The sequence below is a fragment of the Plasmodium knowlesi genome, assembly GCF_000006355.2.
Source record: "Plasmodium knowlesi strain H genome assembly, chromosome: 8".
Lineage (NCBI taxonomy): Eukaryota > Apicomplexa > Aconoidasida > Haemosporida > Plasmodiidae > Plasmodium > Plasmodium knowlesi.
Genome location: NC_011909.2, coordinates 172116 through 188702, shown reverse-complemented (window position 1 = coordinate 188702; position 16587 = coordinate 172116). Strand labels below are relative to the sequence as shown.

The following is a 16587-nucleotide window of genomic DNA, read 5'->3' as shown; positions in this document are numbered from 1 at the left end:
AAAAGAACGATGGAGAAAGAAGTTAGCAAGTACATCAACACACACAGAGCAGTTACACAGCTGGGGAGAAATAAAATACAATTGTAGTATTTGTATAATAGCACTATGCCAATGTGTACAGATGTGAGGGACGAATCGGGCGAAGTTTTTTCTGTTCATTTACCTATGCCGGTGGAAGCAAGCCATATTGTGCCCCAATGCACAAAAAATTGTGGCAGGATGGTCAATAAGGAAAATTTGTTATTCGATATATAGCACATATGTTGATGTTACCGAATGGATCATATTAAAACAAAAAATTTTCCTTCCATCCGATTGATTTAACCATTAGCATTATTTTTGAGAAAGCTCTTGTGGGTTTACTGGAAAGTAATTTGATTTGTTATTTTGTTTCATTTGTACTATTCCCGTCACTTGGTTCTGCTGTTACGATGCCGTTATATTGCCATTATAATACCATTATTTCCTCTTTTTTTGTGTGTGTGCTTATTAAGGAGCTACTTAATATTTAAGGCTAATGGGGTGGGAATAATATATCAACGAAACAGACTTCTATAATTTTTTATGTGCAAATTTGTTTGGTTTATTATTTTTTTTTTTTTTTGTAAAATTATCACATTTTCGAAAAGTTAAAAAGGACAATGATTGTTATCATAAGGGAAACATCGAATTTTTTTTTTTTTTCTTTTTATTAACAATATGGGATTTGTATAATGGAAAAAGTAAGCAAATATATTGGAGTCCTACAATTGAAATTTTGTTGAGAAAAATGATTTCAGTTTATATACGTATGCAACACAAGAAAAGAAAGCATTTGTACCTGAGTACGTGCATATATGTGTCCGCTGTGTGCGTCGTTACGCTTTCCCGTGAAACGCGTTAAAATGTTACTATGTATTTATGCAAATTTGAAAAATATCAAAACATTCAGGGAGTTATTAAAAAGCAGTAACAGAATGGGATTATGTGGTCGTCGTTCATGTGGCATTATATATATGTTTATATACGTATATCTAGTACACTTTTATGATGAGCAGTTTGTGGCTACACTATTCTATCGTACCTTTTTTAATCATATTTTTTTTGCTTTAAAAATGTAGAGGAAGCAAATTTATTGAGGCGTCTAACACAGCATAGATTATGTGAATATACGATTATGTGGTGTATTGCGGGCTTGGGAAAAAATGCAACTCGAAAAGTGGAGTGATACTATTTTTTACGACCTGCTAAGTGGGAAAATCAAGTAAAACGATACAGATCGAACGTAAAGGGAAAGATCACTGCATTTTATTTTATGAAACTGTGGAGAAGTTTACGCCTGCTTGTAGTTTTTATCTATTACAGAGCATATATCCTCGAAAAGGCAGAAGTGATTAAAAAAAAAAAAAAAAAATGGGTATAGCATAAGTTGAATATTCGAAATGGCTATTCCACCAAAATGGCTGTTTTGGCTTTGTTTTACTTTAGGCAGTTTTTTTTTTTTTTTTTTTTTTTTTTTTTTACCTGAACGGTTCAGAATTATACGCCAAGATATGCAAAGTAATATGGGAAAGGCGAAAAGGTGTAAAATAGCAAAAATGGAATGAATGGCAAAGGTGCACATATATGTATATTTGTAATTCTGTCTGTATGCGTGAACATACAAATGTGTGTTGATTTAAGGAATGGAAGTTAGACATAAAATTTTTAATTTTTCCTTTTTGGAATAATTTGTACTTGAAACTGTTGTCGAGCATTTTACCATTTGTGCTTTACACATGTTTGTCATTTTGCACTTAGCCAAATAGTGCTTAAGAAGTGATATATTAAAAAAGAACGAGAGGAATTTATTTTAATACTCATTTTTGCAACGCTCAAGGAAATTTTTCGATAAAAATTTTCGATAAAATGTTTCGAGAAGAAACTGTCTCAACGATGGTGAATTATGCAACTATACTATTAAATTAAATTTGTCAATCATGCAGAACTCCGGTGCGTCATGTCAAAAGATGTTGTCACTTTTTATTTTTATCAAACGTGATGACTGTGTGGAATTTTCGCATGTACAAAAGGGTTGACAAAGGAGTTCAGCACTATGGCGCTTTGGCGGACTTATATGCATGGTCGTATGATTGTATACCAATACGAATGGGGCAAAACTGTGGAAAGGGTGAGGGATCACGCCGACTTAAATTCTTAGCATTTTTTTTTTTTTTACAGCTCAATTGGAAGATACCATATTTTATCAGCTGAACGGATCGAATTATTAACAGTTACGGCTGCTGTGCTCTTTTACAATTTGGAAAGAGTATTAAAATTTATATTCTGTCACAGTAAAGTGGGTACTCCTCCCCCCTCTTGTGTATATGGGTGTTTATGTATTGGGGGGAACTACCATGTATGAATGTATATACGTACACGGGTAATGAGGAATTGCTAACATGTTTTAGAGAGGATTCACGCGCTCTGATTGTTGGGGTCGTGACAAAGAATGGTACATTTGGCTGTATTATAAGTTTGGATAATAGGGGCTATATTCCTGTGTAGAAAGAGGGGGAATTTTCATCGAAGACCGATTAATTGAATGATTGTTTATGCACGCGGTGTGGAACAGGGCACGTGGATGCTAAGCTGTTCGAGAAAAAGCAGAGGAAACCATAAACACACTTATGGACATATTCAGTTTGCCAATATATAAGCGTCAAACTAAGAGGGGCTACGTAAAAGTTGTACCTATATATATTGAAAGAAACAACCTTAAGGTCTTGCACATATGGGCATGAGTACACGTTGAGCCCCTTGCCCTTCACCTTATATGCATTTTCGTATTGGAAGCTTTCCGAAGAACATGTATAAGAGTTAGCTACTTTGTAAGGCGATTTTAAAGTGGGAATTCCAGCAGGGAGTTAGTAAATCAGTTGTGCTCATACGTTTATATGTATATATATGTATGTTCCAATGCCAAGAGGATTAAAAAAAAAAAAAAAAGGAAAAAATCACAAGAAGGAAGGTGTAAAATAATCCAAACACAATTATATTCTGTTCCTTAGGCGTATAGGTATATACATGACTTGCCCATACCACGCACCAGCTAATTTTTATAAACAAAGTGAGAATCCAACGGAAGAAGAAATGCCAAGTGATTGGTGGATCACCCCTGTGTAATATTACCTCTGCGAAGGTTATAAGGGTAAATATTTCGCCATTTGTGCACGATCCTTTTGATTTTCCCGAAATGAAGTTGCCTTTCGGACGAGTGATAAATGGGGGGGGTTAAGGTGCTCCCCCCCGAAAAAAAAAAAAAAAAAAAAGCGAAAGAAGTCAATGGAAAAATAAAAATTTACATTGTGTAGTGCATGTATATATGTAGAAACATGCATATAATTGAATGGGGCATTTTTGTAACCAGCAGTTGGAAATAAGAAAGAAAAAAAGGATTTTGTCATAGGAACGTCGAGTTATTGTGCATACATATATATATATATATATATATATATATATATATATATATATATATATATATATATATATATATGCGTACACGTATTTGCTACTATATTAAGAGCACCAAAAAAAAAAAAAAAAAAAAAAAAAAAAGGGGTACGTGAAGTGTAAATTCCCTAACGCAGCACAGAAATTTGACATCGGTAATAAAGATGGAAAAGCTGCGGCGGGCTAGGTGCGTCCAACGGGCTATCAACGGTGTTAATTATTCGCCAATCCAACCAAGGAAATATAGGAAGAGCCAAATTGGTAAAATGGGGCATATATAACTGGGAAATTTTCCTAAACAAAGAAATTGTTAAAGCGGCAAAAAAATAACACCGCCCCCGAAGGCATATAATTCACACGAAGGAGAGGCTACACGTTCTGGAACGTTCATGTAAGCTCGTCGACCCGTATGCATTTTGTGTACATCGCGAAGAAATGCGAGAAGAGCATATAAGCCCAAATGGTATGCAAAACAAAGTGGATGTATACATGATGAGTAGAGGATAAATTTATGTGCGAAATAAACTGAGCCATATGCGTGCACCTTTCGAAGAGCAATTATCTTATTCCAAGGGAAGTATTGCCATTTCTTTTTATGGAGCACTTAAATTTTTTAAATTATACCAGAGTAGGGGGAAGGAAAAACTACCTAGCAAAAAAAGATAACTTTTTTTTTTTTTTTTTATATATATATATATATGCCATGCCATAACATTTTGCGCTTAGCATTTTTCACTTTTTCTTTCCATTTTTTGCGTCATTCTTTTCCTTTCCATTTGGAAGGAGCATATACGAACAGAAACAGAAGTGACATTTTTAATCCAGCTGCTAGTTTTGCAAGCTTGGTAATTTTTTTTATTTCCCCTTAGTTTACACTTTCGCGTTCGCATTACCATCGCTACTTTTTTTTTTTTTTTCATGCATTGTTTAGCATTTTTTTGGCGATAACATAAATTCGCCTTGTGGAAAAAATAAGAATTAAAGGAAGATAAGCGAAAAGGCAAAAATACGTACCGTACCTTTTGTAGATTTGCACAAGTGTGAGAAAAAAAAAAAAAAATCGGCGGAGGTTTCATCCATGCGTTATTTATTACAGGGACGACGTATTATATATATGGCAATTTATGCTTGGTGAAAATAAAAGATAATTTTTTTTTTTCAAGCCCATTGATTGTGTAGTTCTGGCGACAGGACAAACAAAGAAACATTTGCCCCATCGCGCAGTGCCTGTCCCCATTTTACACCTTTTAGTGGAAAGTTACATAAACAGAGGTGCATGTAGTTGTATAGTAGTTTTTGTGCTGGTGAATGGTGATATTCCATATATAGAATTTTTTTTTTTTTCCTGTCAAAGCCAAACGCACTGCACGAAGAAGCGAAAGAAAAGTATTATCACAGAGAGGATAGACACAGGAGGAAAGAGGAGAATTGCAATCACTTGAAGGAGTGAATTTTCCTTATGAAAGACAACAAAGAGGTTTACCACATGGAGGAAAGCAGGAGGTATGCATCCAGGAGTCGCGAAAGGATGAATGTAGGAGGGAGATACCATCACAAGAATGAACATAACCATGGCGGTTATAGGAAGTCTTCCATAGATAATTACCACAAAAGAAATGAAGCATCTAATGTAGAGAGGGGTCGCAATTATTCGAGGGACAGGAGAGATTACCACCAACATGTGCAGCGCCCTCACCACCGCGAAAACGGGCATGATGCCAATAGGGGCCACAGCCGCAGCCGCACACGAACACGAACACGCAGTCGTAGTCCACATCATCATAAGTTGGCAAGAGACAAATATTACAATAAATCTCCCAAAAGGAATCTTTCGAAGGAGAGAAATAGAAACGGTGCGGTGTATGATGATCGAAATGGAGATCGAAATGGAGATCGAAAGCGCGTTGATAAGTACAAGTACGAGAATGAACGTAGTAGCAAGTGGGACGGCAAAAACGGAGACCACTACGTGCATGATCGTCCAACATATGATCGCCCCATATATGATCGCCCCATATATGATCGTCTTCCACATGAACGCTATGCGAATGATCGCCCCCCACACGAACGTTACCCACATGATCGCCCACCATATGAACGCCCCCCACATGAACGCTATGCGCATGATCGTCCAACATATGATCGCCCCCCGTACGAGCGTCCCCCACACCACCACCACCCAGGTGGGCCATACAGCAACAATACGTACGAGCATCGAGAGGGTCGTGATGAAAGAATGAATATGAGGAGATATTCGCCTGGTGGAGAGAGACAAAGATACATATACGATAATGAATCCAACCGAATGGGAAAGAATATTGGAATGATGAGAAGAGAGAGACCAAGAGAGATGAGGAATTATTTTTATAAAAAAGCAGACCCATGTAAAATTTTCGTAGGAAATATATCTCCCGAAGCCAGAGAAGAAGATGTAAGGAGGAAATTTCTAAAATATGGAGATATTGTAAATATGCAATGGAAAACGAGGTTTGCATTTATAGAGTATGAGAAAACATCCCATGCTGAGATTGCCATAAAGGAAGAGAACGGACAATTATTTTTTGGAGAAGAATTAAATGTACAACCACATCATGCAGGTAACTATTTTAACAATCGAAATGACAATAGAAATTATTATCCCCCCACATACGGAAGGAACTATTCCCCTAATAGAAATGAAATCAGAGAGAAGAAAAATGCCTTAAGAATTGTAATAAGAAATGTGGATGAAAAAGCTAGCTGGCAGGATCTAAAGGACTTTGGAAGGGATATAGGATCCGTAAATTATGCTAATATTTTTCAAGACGAAAATAAAGAAAGGTTTGGTATTATAGAATACTACAATTACGAGAATGTAAAAAAAGCAGTGGAAGTGTTAAACGGTCGAAAATTTAACGGTATTACTGTGGAGGTGATGAAATTTTGTGATTCTCCACTGAACCTGAAATTCAGAAATGGGGGTGAAGATAAGAAGGATGGCAATTCTTATCACCACTATTCTGGTGATAAGGATAGGATATACCATCGAGATGGATACGATGCAGAGAGGGATGGCTACAGGAGAGATCGTTTCTTTGAAAGACCACATGATAGGGATGATCGACGTGATGAGGGACATGATAGGAATAAATTTGGGAGAGACGAAAAGGAGGACGAACAACATGATAAATCCGATAGAGACCATCGAAGGGGAAGCATGAACAGTGATAGGAGAAGGGACGATTCACAAGATAAAGAAAGAGCAGATGGAGTGGGTGGTGGAAATAGAGAAGGCAGAGAAGATGGTAACGATATGGAGAGACAGAGTCAATTAAGTGGGAGAAGAGGGAATAGCAAAGATAAGGAGGATAATTTTGGGGAGGCGGATAGATTGTCAAGGAAAAGCGGTAGTAGTGCCCGCAGCGGCAACAACATGAAAGACAAATATAATAGCGGAGGAAGGGGGGCAACGGATGGTATGAAACAAGGAAGGAACAAGAGAAATGACAGAAGCCAAAGTGCAGATAATGTAGGAGAGGACCAACGAACTTCTATGAAAGGAAAAGACAAGGAAGATGAGTATTCTGTGGATAAGGAAAGAGAAGAGGCAATTAAAAACGACAGAGAGCTGAGCACTCGAGGAGACGACGAAGATGAAAATATGTACAGGAGCGATGAGGAAGGAAGTGTTCTCGGTTCTACCAATGTGAGAGATAAAATCGAACAAAATGCAGATGGTGATTTGAAGGACGGGCAGGCAGAGCGTTATGATAGAAGCCGAAGCAGGAGCAGAAGTGTGAGCGTAAAGGCAAAGTATCAGTCGCGTAAGAGAAACACGAAAGGAAGACGAAAGGGTAGAAGGGGATCTGAAGATTCTTCGTCGAGGAGAGACCTACAAGATAGTTATTACGACAACAATTCGAACAACGAAAAATGGGCAACTTCGAAGAAGGTATGTGTGGACAAGGCAAATTCTACGGAGAGTGGTTCGTAAAGAAGGTGTTGGTGAATAAAAATGGAAATACACTGGTAAAAGGGATATGCTCCTCGTGCATTACAAGTACAAGCACAAGTACAAGCACAAGTACAAGTACAAGTACAAGTACAAGTACAAGTACAAGTACAAGTACAAGTACAAGTACAAGTACAAGTACAAGTACAAGTACAAGCTTTTTTTTTTTTTTTTTTTTTTCCTTTTCAAATCAGTTTCGTGTCATTCTGCTCTGTTAAAATGCAGCCGTAAGGGATTCGTCACCATGACGTTTTTCTTTTTTTTTTTTCTTTTTTTCCACAAAAACAAAAAAAAAAAAAAAAGAAGGAACCTTCTAGCATAGCCCATCGATATACGCTGCATACAAGAAGCAATTATTTCCATTACATCAATGTGGGAGTTTTTTTTCAAAAAAAAATAATTAAACAATAAATGTATATATGTGTATGTGTATGTGTGCGTGTGTGTATGTGTGTGCGTACACCCCAATCTCGCACGTAGGATTTTAGGGGATCCTTCTTTATGTTATTTGTTGCCTCTTTTTTCTGAAGGGGCACGTAAGATCTTTACAACCCCAAACACGCATGCTTATATCATATGCATTATTAATAATGAACTTTTCCAGCGGAGCTCAAGGTCAACTTTTATTAATAATTAAATGGTTAATTTTTTAGAAGCTGCGAATACGAGATTCGTCTAGGGGGGATTGGAACACGTATGTATTTTAGAGCACCAATTGCATGGGGTTACCCTGAACCCTGCAAAGGAAGGAAGAAAATGTGACATCCTTTGCCATTACGGGAGTCGTTAGGACCCTAATATCCTGGAAAAATGCGTTAACCTTGTTTTTTTGTGGTGTTGTAAGAAGGTTTTCGGGCGCCATGCAGATGGGGAGTATTCAACTCTGTTGTGTGAACCTTTTTTTTTTTTTTTTGGAACATGTTATAACTTTATCGGTTGTTGTAGGGGGGGGGAGTTGTTCCTTCCATTTGCGTGGATAACCATAGAGAAGAGGACATTTTTCGTTTAAAGCTATGAGTGAGAACCGCGGGCCACGTGTGGCAGAGGCTTGTGGCATATGACAACATGGCGTTATCTGTTTCACCATTGAAGGGGATTACGTCTTGTTTTTTTTTTTTTTTTTTTTTTTTTTGTCACTTAACTGCTCAGTCAGGTTTGACCGTGTAACGCATGAATGCGACTGACAGAAGAGGCGGCAACACAGTGTGGGGACTACTGACCAAGCGAGGCAACAACATGTGGCGATGTACCTTTTGTGCATATCTACGTGGTGTAATTGGCATAGCTAAAAAAAAAATATAAAAAAGGTAACCGTGAATATTGCTCATTAATATTATATACGCCAGAAGGTACGTTTTAATTTGTACGTTAAAAATAGCGACCGAATTGACAACCCAGTTAACAGTAACTAGTGAACACTTTTTCTCTGCAAAATGAACGAGAGATCTACCCTCGCGTCCTACGTAAAAATAGCATATAACATAACAAAAGAGAAACAACATATCTCTGCCCACGCCCCCCCCAAAAAAAGGCGACTGTTTCGTTAGTTTTTGTGCCATGACGAAACCAACTTTCACCTTTGCTCATGTTTTGTAGTCAGTTGCGCCCGCTCTACTCATGTTGAACATATGGCAAATAAAAATGAACATAACCAACGGTATGACGTGTTCGTAAAACATGCATAAAAAAAACGAGAGAACAGGAAAAATGAAAACATGGAGATTTATCCGCATGCATATCCATTTGAAGAAAAAAAAAAAAAAAAAAAAAAAAATTGGGTTCGCAACCTGATGCGGATTATGTATATCACGTTCGTTCTTTTCCTCCATTTGTATGTTTCTTCCGTTCCCTTTTTTTTCTTCTTTTTTCTGTCCCCATTTTTGTGCTTTACGCAATTTTTTTTTTTTTTTTTTTTTTTTTTTTTTTTTTTAATAGAGAAAAAAGCCATCACATGAATATATTACGTGAACATGCTCGCAGTACATATATGTCAATGTAGAAAGATTTTGTAATGTTATGTTTTACGCATTTTGTCATTTTTTGAAATAGCAGAGAAAAACACGCATGTTTAACTGATTTATGTTTCACTTCGCTTTACTGCGTTCCATTTTTTTTTTTTTTTTTTTTTTCATTGTTACTCATACGTGAGAAATAGTCAATCAATCATACTGAGGGTTTTTCACGCTCCTCGTTGAATTTTACACGTATATGTAATAACTCCTTTGTTCCTTGTCCCCCTTTTGAGTTTTCACCCGAACGTATACGTGCCGCTTATTTTGTGAATACGTTTAGACTTTTTTAAATGCCTCCACTGTATTTTCATTTGAGCGTACTTACGCATTACGGGAGCATATATGCATGTACGCAAGTTTGTGTATAATGCCTTTATGCATATAAAAGAGCGTACAGATTTTCCTGCGCGCATACATTTGCGTGTCCACAGGGTTATACTGAGATGCCGACTTGTGGCGAAGCGAACATACGGCGATACGTCCACACGGGCACACCTCCACACGCATGCACGTATATCTAACTGCAAATTGGAAATAAGACCCCAGCGGATACAACCCCCTCCCCAACGTACTTTCCCTCACCCCCTTTTTTTTTTTTTTTTTTTCGTTTTATCTAATTTTTTTTTGAATGAACAAAATTTTGGAACGTGTACTTCCACGGCAAGAGAAGAATTAAATTGCCCATTTGCTTATTCCCGCGCGGCCACACATATAGCTATTTTTTTTTTTTTTTTTTTTTTTTTTTTTTTTTTTCTTCCAAACTTACTGAAAGGAGGTAAATAAGAATGCCTGTGTGTACATTTCTGCGTATATACATACACATGTGTTTATGTGTTTATATACGTAAAGGACATGTACACATGTAAGTCCATATATATATATATATATATTTTTTCCACGTAACGTACGCACGCAAGTCGAATTTATACCCCTCAGAGAATTGTTTAAAAAGGAAGGAAGCATTATATTTGTGTGTCATTTGGGTTAAGTCTTTTTTTTTTTTTTTTTTTTTTTTTTTTTTTCTTCTGCCACGTGGTCCATCTCCTTGCTGATAATCATCAGTCCAAACTTTGTCGCATGTTTCTTTCTTTTTTTTTTTTTTTTTTTTTGTCCAACGTGCGAGAAGCCTTCATTTGTTACACAAATTAAAGGAAAAACATTGATGTTATTATGAATCAGGTTGATGATTATGAGTACTTTTGTCATAGTTGTGAAGATGTGAAACGAACTAGCGATATCGAAATTATATATGATGGGGAGATAAAGTGTAAAAGCTGCAATCACGTGGGCTTTGTGGAGAAAATTGACGAAGATGACCCCTTGAGTTTTCATTCGATTCATTCCAATAGGGACAGACGAAACGCGAATGAAGAAGGTGGTGTTGCTAGTAACGATTATGCGAACAATTTGAATAGACCTTATGGGAATGATAGTGTTGATGGGAGAGGCTCCGCCGCGGAGGGCAATGCGGATAACCGTGGTAGCAATAGACAGGGAAACCGAAGCAACAACAACCCCTTCTTCGGAACGAGTGAAAATTTTTTTAACGATTTGATGATGTTCAGAAATGTATACCAACATATGTTCAACACGAATTTGAGACCTACCGATACGGATATTCATTTTACCGCCAACTTTGGTGTCCCCGTCGCGGAGGGGGGAATTACAGATAGTGCACCTCGTAATGATGCACAGGGTAGGGTCTTCTTCGGAAGGAATTATATATATAACAATGGCGGCGCCGACAGTGGTAGTGGGGTTGGTGGTTTGGGCGCATTTAGCGGGTTTACCGAAGTTAGTGGCACCGGGGGTAGCACCAACGGTGGGAACGCCGGCGGCGTAAATACCAATGGCGTGAATACGAGCAGCGTAAATGCCAATGGCGTAAATGCGAGTGGCGTAAATGCGAGTGGCGTAAATGTAAACGGTGGAGCCAACAGTGGAACCAACAGGAACGCCAGGAGCCCCAGAATTATCACCAGGGCCATTGACATCACCAACATCCCCCTGAACTCTCCAATCAGGTTAAACTTCCACGACCTAATAGACAACATTTTAACCAACTCCTTCGACAACATTTCCTTAGATCAAGTGTTAACAATTATCATGGAGAGTGATCCATCTAGAAATGGACCCCCACCAGCATCCGAAGCAATTATAAAAAATTTAAAAGTGGAAGTGTTAACCAAAGAGAGGGCAGATGAGTTAGAATCTTGTGCCATATGCAGGGAGGAATATAAGGAAAATGATGAGGTACATAGGATAACAGATAATGAGCGCTGTCGACATGTTTTTCATTGCTCATGTATCATTCCATGGTTGAAGGAAAGAAATTCTTGTCCCACTTGCCGCTTTGAGCTTCCTACAGATGATCAAGAATATAACTCTAAGCGGGAGGAACTTCGGGAAAGGATAAATTCCGAAATATCACGTAACAATACATTTAACAATTCTAACAGTGTTAACGTGGAGAGTACTTCTGTGGGTAACACTGGGGTTAGTGGAAATGGCATCGACGGGGGGAATAACGATGATACAGGGGGTAATAAGGATGACACACTTGGTAATAACGATGGCACACCTGGTAATAACGATGGTACATCGGGGACAGAGGGATCTCCTAATGGTGATGTAGCCTCGTCGACAAATAGACCCCGTGGTACGAGTACGGAGCCAAATACCTCTTCCGCGCAAGTGAGTGGTTCGCAAACACAGCAGACCGGTAGCGCAGGTGCAAGTGCAGAGGAAGGAGGGGGGAGATACATCCCTTTCGTTGAAGAATACGACATCAACCTGGTTGAAGGGTTTGCATCTGCACAGACGCAGAGCATAATACAAAATATTTTTAATACGTTTATACTTGGAAATAGCGAGACGAATAGGGGTAGCGGATTTGTCTCTGCTCCGCATGTGTTTTCGAGAAGTAGCAACAGAAATTCTGATAGTCGAAATGTACATGAGTGGGGTGAGGATGAAACAGGAGGAGGGAGCTCGTCCAACAGGAACGACGCGAACGTGGAGAGTGTGAACGTCGATAGCGCGAACGTCGATAAGGTGGAGAGCGAGAACCGCGCTGAGGAGGCAACCAACACCGGTAGCAGTAATAATAATTCGAGTGGAAACATAAACGATGGAAGCACAAGCGAGAACCGTACAGGACGAAGTGGTACCAACCCATTACGCATAAGGAGCAGGGTGTACGGGCCCGTATCCATCGGATTTAACATCACAGATAACACGTTTGACCCTGCTAGGATGCTTGATGATAATAACGGTTTGAATGTTGACCAAACATATGGCACAAACAACATGGGAGATTCACCATTGGGGGTGATAGAGTCTATGAAGGTTACCGAGACGACCGATCATGAGCCTAGGGCTGGTGCCGACGCGGCAAATCCATTCGACTTGACAGTTGACGGATTTGAGACCCCTGCTTTTATGAATGCTGCACATGCATACATGACGAACAGGGGATCTAGTTCCCACCGACAAGGAGAAGGATTCGTGGATGGTGTATTAAACGAAGAAGGTTTAGATCCATGGAATCCCTTTTGTCAAAGTGTATCGAGAAATAGGGAAAAGAGTTGCAAAGTGGACAAGGAGGACGAACCTTCCACCAGCAACATCACCGATGTGGATGATGGTAATCGAAGGAATGGTGGCACCAGTAATGATAAGAAGAAGGAGGATCATAAGGTAGATTCCACACATATGGATTCATGTGCGAAAAGTGATGATTGTTCCGGCGGTCCCAATGGAAATGGTAAAAGTATCAGTAACCCCGGGGACAAGCAAAGCGGAAGCGTTAGTAGTTCTTCGAAGAAAAACGAGAAGAGGATTTACGAAAAAGTTAGCTCAGCATATAGTAGCGCAAGCAACGGAAACAAAAGTTCGGGGAAATGCAAAGATAGTGATATTGAAAAGGAAAATATGAGAAAGAAATCGAAGAGCAACCAACATGTGGATGGGGCGAACGCGTTCAACCGTTGTAATGGTGTTGAGGAGGGAATTGGGGGGGGTGCATCCAGTTTACGTGGAGTGGGAGAAGGGGTAGCAGAGGAGGTAACAGCAGATGTGGCTGACGTGGCTGACGTGGCTGACGTGGCTGATGTGGCTGATGTGGCTGATGTGGCTGATGTGGCTGATGTGGCTGATGTGGTTGACGGTAGCCACAGTCAGAAAAAAGGGAGCACAGTGAAAAAGTACCTATTTGATAAACTACACTGGCTAAAGGGTTACGATGGCAAGGATAAAAAGAAGAGCGAAAAGGGGAATGACACAAGTGAAGAGGTCTGTTTAGACGAAGACGGGGCGAATGTGGAGAACGGTGGGAACGATGCTAGCGGTGCGAGCGAGGGAAATGGCCCTGAAGGAGGGGGCAACCAAAAATGCAGCCCAGGCGAAATCCACAGGAATTAATGAGCGAAATACAGCGAATTTGCGAAGAAGTAAAACATAGAGTGGGAATGTATGTACCTGAAGGAGGGGACGCATGTTGACGCCGGAAGGATTAATAGAAAGGAGGAAGAAAGCGGTAGTAGTGGTGATAGGAAAGGAGGTGAATTTGAATGCCCATGGCACAAATGAAGATCAGTCCCTATAGAGTAATGCATATTTTTTTTTTTTTTCTTTTATTTTTTTAAATAAAAACTGTCCAAGAGGGGGGAGGGGGCGGAGAGGTCCTCTAATTTGTGCGCTCGGCGTTCGTTGAATTGGCGCTTTGTTGTGTGCTCTTTTCCCCATTTCGCACACTTCACAGAGCATGCCAATTAAGGTTTTTACTAGGCATATATCTACGTATTTGCATGTACCTCTGAACCTCCCCCCTTCCGTGCCCCAGGCCCAGTGCATTAGCGTCTTATATTTTTTTACACAATATATGAGCACTAGCATAGGGTACCCATTTGAAAATTTGTTATTCCCCTACCTATATCCTTTTCCTACCTTTTTATAAAGTTTCAGCTTTTGTTTATATTTTTAAATAATTTTTTTTTTTTTTTTTTTTTTTTTTTTTTTTTTTTTTTTTTTTTTTTTTTCTTTGCCGAAAAGAGCCATATTTAAATATATGACTTCGAAGGGTGGTAGGGAGGAAGGTGGCTTAGTTTAATTTTATTGTGTTGTATAAAAACGTTGTTCTGCCTTTTTTCCATTTTGCCACTTTGTTCTTTAGCCATTTATTCGTATAGTCATTTTTTTTCCACCTCTTCCCCTTTAATATGTTTCAAAGGAACATGTAGAGATGATCATCTGATGCATACAAGAGCGCACAACTGGCACGCCTGCGCTTTCTTTTATTTCATTTTATTTTTTAAGTTTGTTTGAAATTTCCCCCCTCTACTTTTTCACTATTTTTTTATTATTTTTTTTTTTTTAATTGTGCAAATTTTACGCGACATCTCGTGTGCGCAACGAGCGCTTGCATGAGTCTTATTTGTGTGTGTCATCCACCTACCAATGCGCACATGTGTACCAGTCCAATGACATGCGTGCCAGTTCTTCGTTCCTCGTTTTTATAAATTTCCATCCCAATTTTCAAATTAACTTTTAACGAATGAAAATCCGAATAGTTGAAAAAATTGCAATTTTTATTTTCATTTTTTTTTTTTTTTTTTTTTTTGAGGGGGGGATTGTGGTGTGATGTTGTGCGAATCTGCGTTACACCTTGACGGGGCGCGCCCCAGCATAGAAAACTCAATTGGGGTGACGCGTCACACTTTGTTGACCCTGCAATAGGGAGAATTACGAAGAATGCCCCACGTGTAGATGTCTTTTTGAGACAAAAATATAAAGGAGGGGGTTAAAAAAGAATAGCACCATTCTCTTGCGGTCCCTTGGATAGAAAGAACGACTACACTTAAAGGAGCAAAAAAAAAAAAAAAAAAAAAAAAAAAAAAAAAAAAAAAAAAAAAAAAAAAAAAAATTATTCTTGAAAAATTGCGGTTAAATTGGGGCACCCTTCCATTTCATTCAGTTCTTCGAAAACGTCCATTTACCCACCATGGGTAGTTCGATTAGATTAAAAAACTCCTTGCCAAAATTTTCTCATGCAGACCGTTGTAGCACCTCATGGCGAGGGGTTCTTTCTTCACAAATTGGCATTCTACAAATGAACAGTTTGTCCAGGGACGTTAGATGAGACACGTTCAGGTACTACACAGGTTTCGTACACGGGTTACCCCCATTGGTTTATTCCTTGCCCGCTTTCTCATTTTACACCTGTTTTGGTTAACTAATTGTTATTTCCTTTCACATTTTCTCCATTCATTATTGACCTTTTGGGTGGGTAAGTTATAGAATGAGAAAAGCTCGTGCCCCGACATGTCCCTCCTTTAGGTGATGTAGTCAAAAGGGGTAGGTTAGGCCAAGCACACTTTATTTTTCTAACATTTGAAAGGAGCTACGAAGGAACAATTCCTGTATATTTTTCTACCATGTGTTAGCATAGAATGGAGAATAAGTAATTTTGCCATCACGGGTGAGGGTGGTGATGCAGTATGTGCATGCGCCCTGTAGGGGTAAATATATACATGGGGTAGGGGAGGAATAATCAGGCCACACGCTAAAGCGGAACGAAGGTGAAATGTAAAAAAAGGGAATTTTATTTTGACAAAATGAGAGCCAAAAAAAAAAAAAAAAAAAAAAAAAAAAAAAAAAAAAAAAAAAGGAGAAAGGAATTAAAAGGACTGTGCATGGTTGAGGCGATTGCCCGTAGTTGAGTTAAGCCTATTGTGCGCAGTTAAACTGATTGTGTGCCACTTGAATATTCTGCCAAATCGGGGGAAAAGGAGAAACGTATACAGAGGCGAGCGAAATAAGTCTGAAGCCTCTGCTGCGGCGGCGCTAAGCTGAGCAGATATCTACGGGAGAGAAAAAGAAAAAAAAAAAAAAAAAAAAAAAAAAACGAAAATAAATGGAATAAGCTGAACCCAAGTGATAGAGACCAAGGGAAGTGACGAATAATAACAACCAAGATTTGAGGGAACGGTATCTTGGGCCCCTCGACGAACGGGTCGGTACACAGATAATTGAAGAATCAGAGAAAGGGAACAAACCAATGCGCCGCTTATCCTAATAGAAGGAGAACCTTGTGGAGACATGAATGTGCAACCT

The 16587-nt window shown here is 39.0% G+C and overlaps 2 protein-coding genes across 2 annotated transcripts; both read left to right on the top strand.

Annotated features, from left to right (window-relative positions):
• Nucleotides 1-4930: 4930 nt before the first annotated feature.
• PKNH_0803100 (RNA-binding protein, putative) lies at nucleotides 4931-7444 on the top strand (the record flags this gene model as incomplete). The annotated part of the gene is made up of 1 exon (XM_002258636.1): nucleotides 4931-7444. The coding sequence occupies one exon, from the start codon at nucleotides 4931-4933 to the stop codon at nucleotides 7442-7444; it is 2514 nt and encodes an 837-aa protein (XP_002258672.1).
• Nucleotides 7445-10644: 3200 nt separating this feature from the next.
• PKNH_0803000 (E3 ubiquitin-protein ligase, putative) lies at nucleotides 10645-13896 on the top strand (the record flags this gene model as incomplete). Its single annotated transcript, XM_002258635.1, has 1 exon — nucleotides 10645-13896. The coding sequence occupies one exon, from the start codon at nucleotides 10645-10647 to the stop codon at nucleotides 13894-13896; it is 3252 nt and encodes a 1083-aa protein (XP_002258671.1).
• Nucleotides 13897-16587: the final 2691 nt, after the last annotated feature.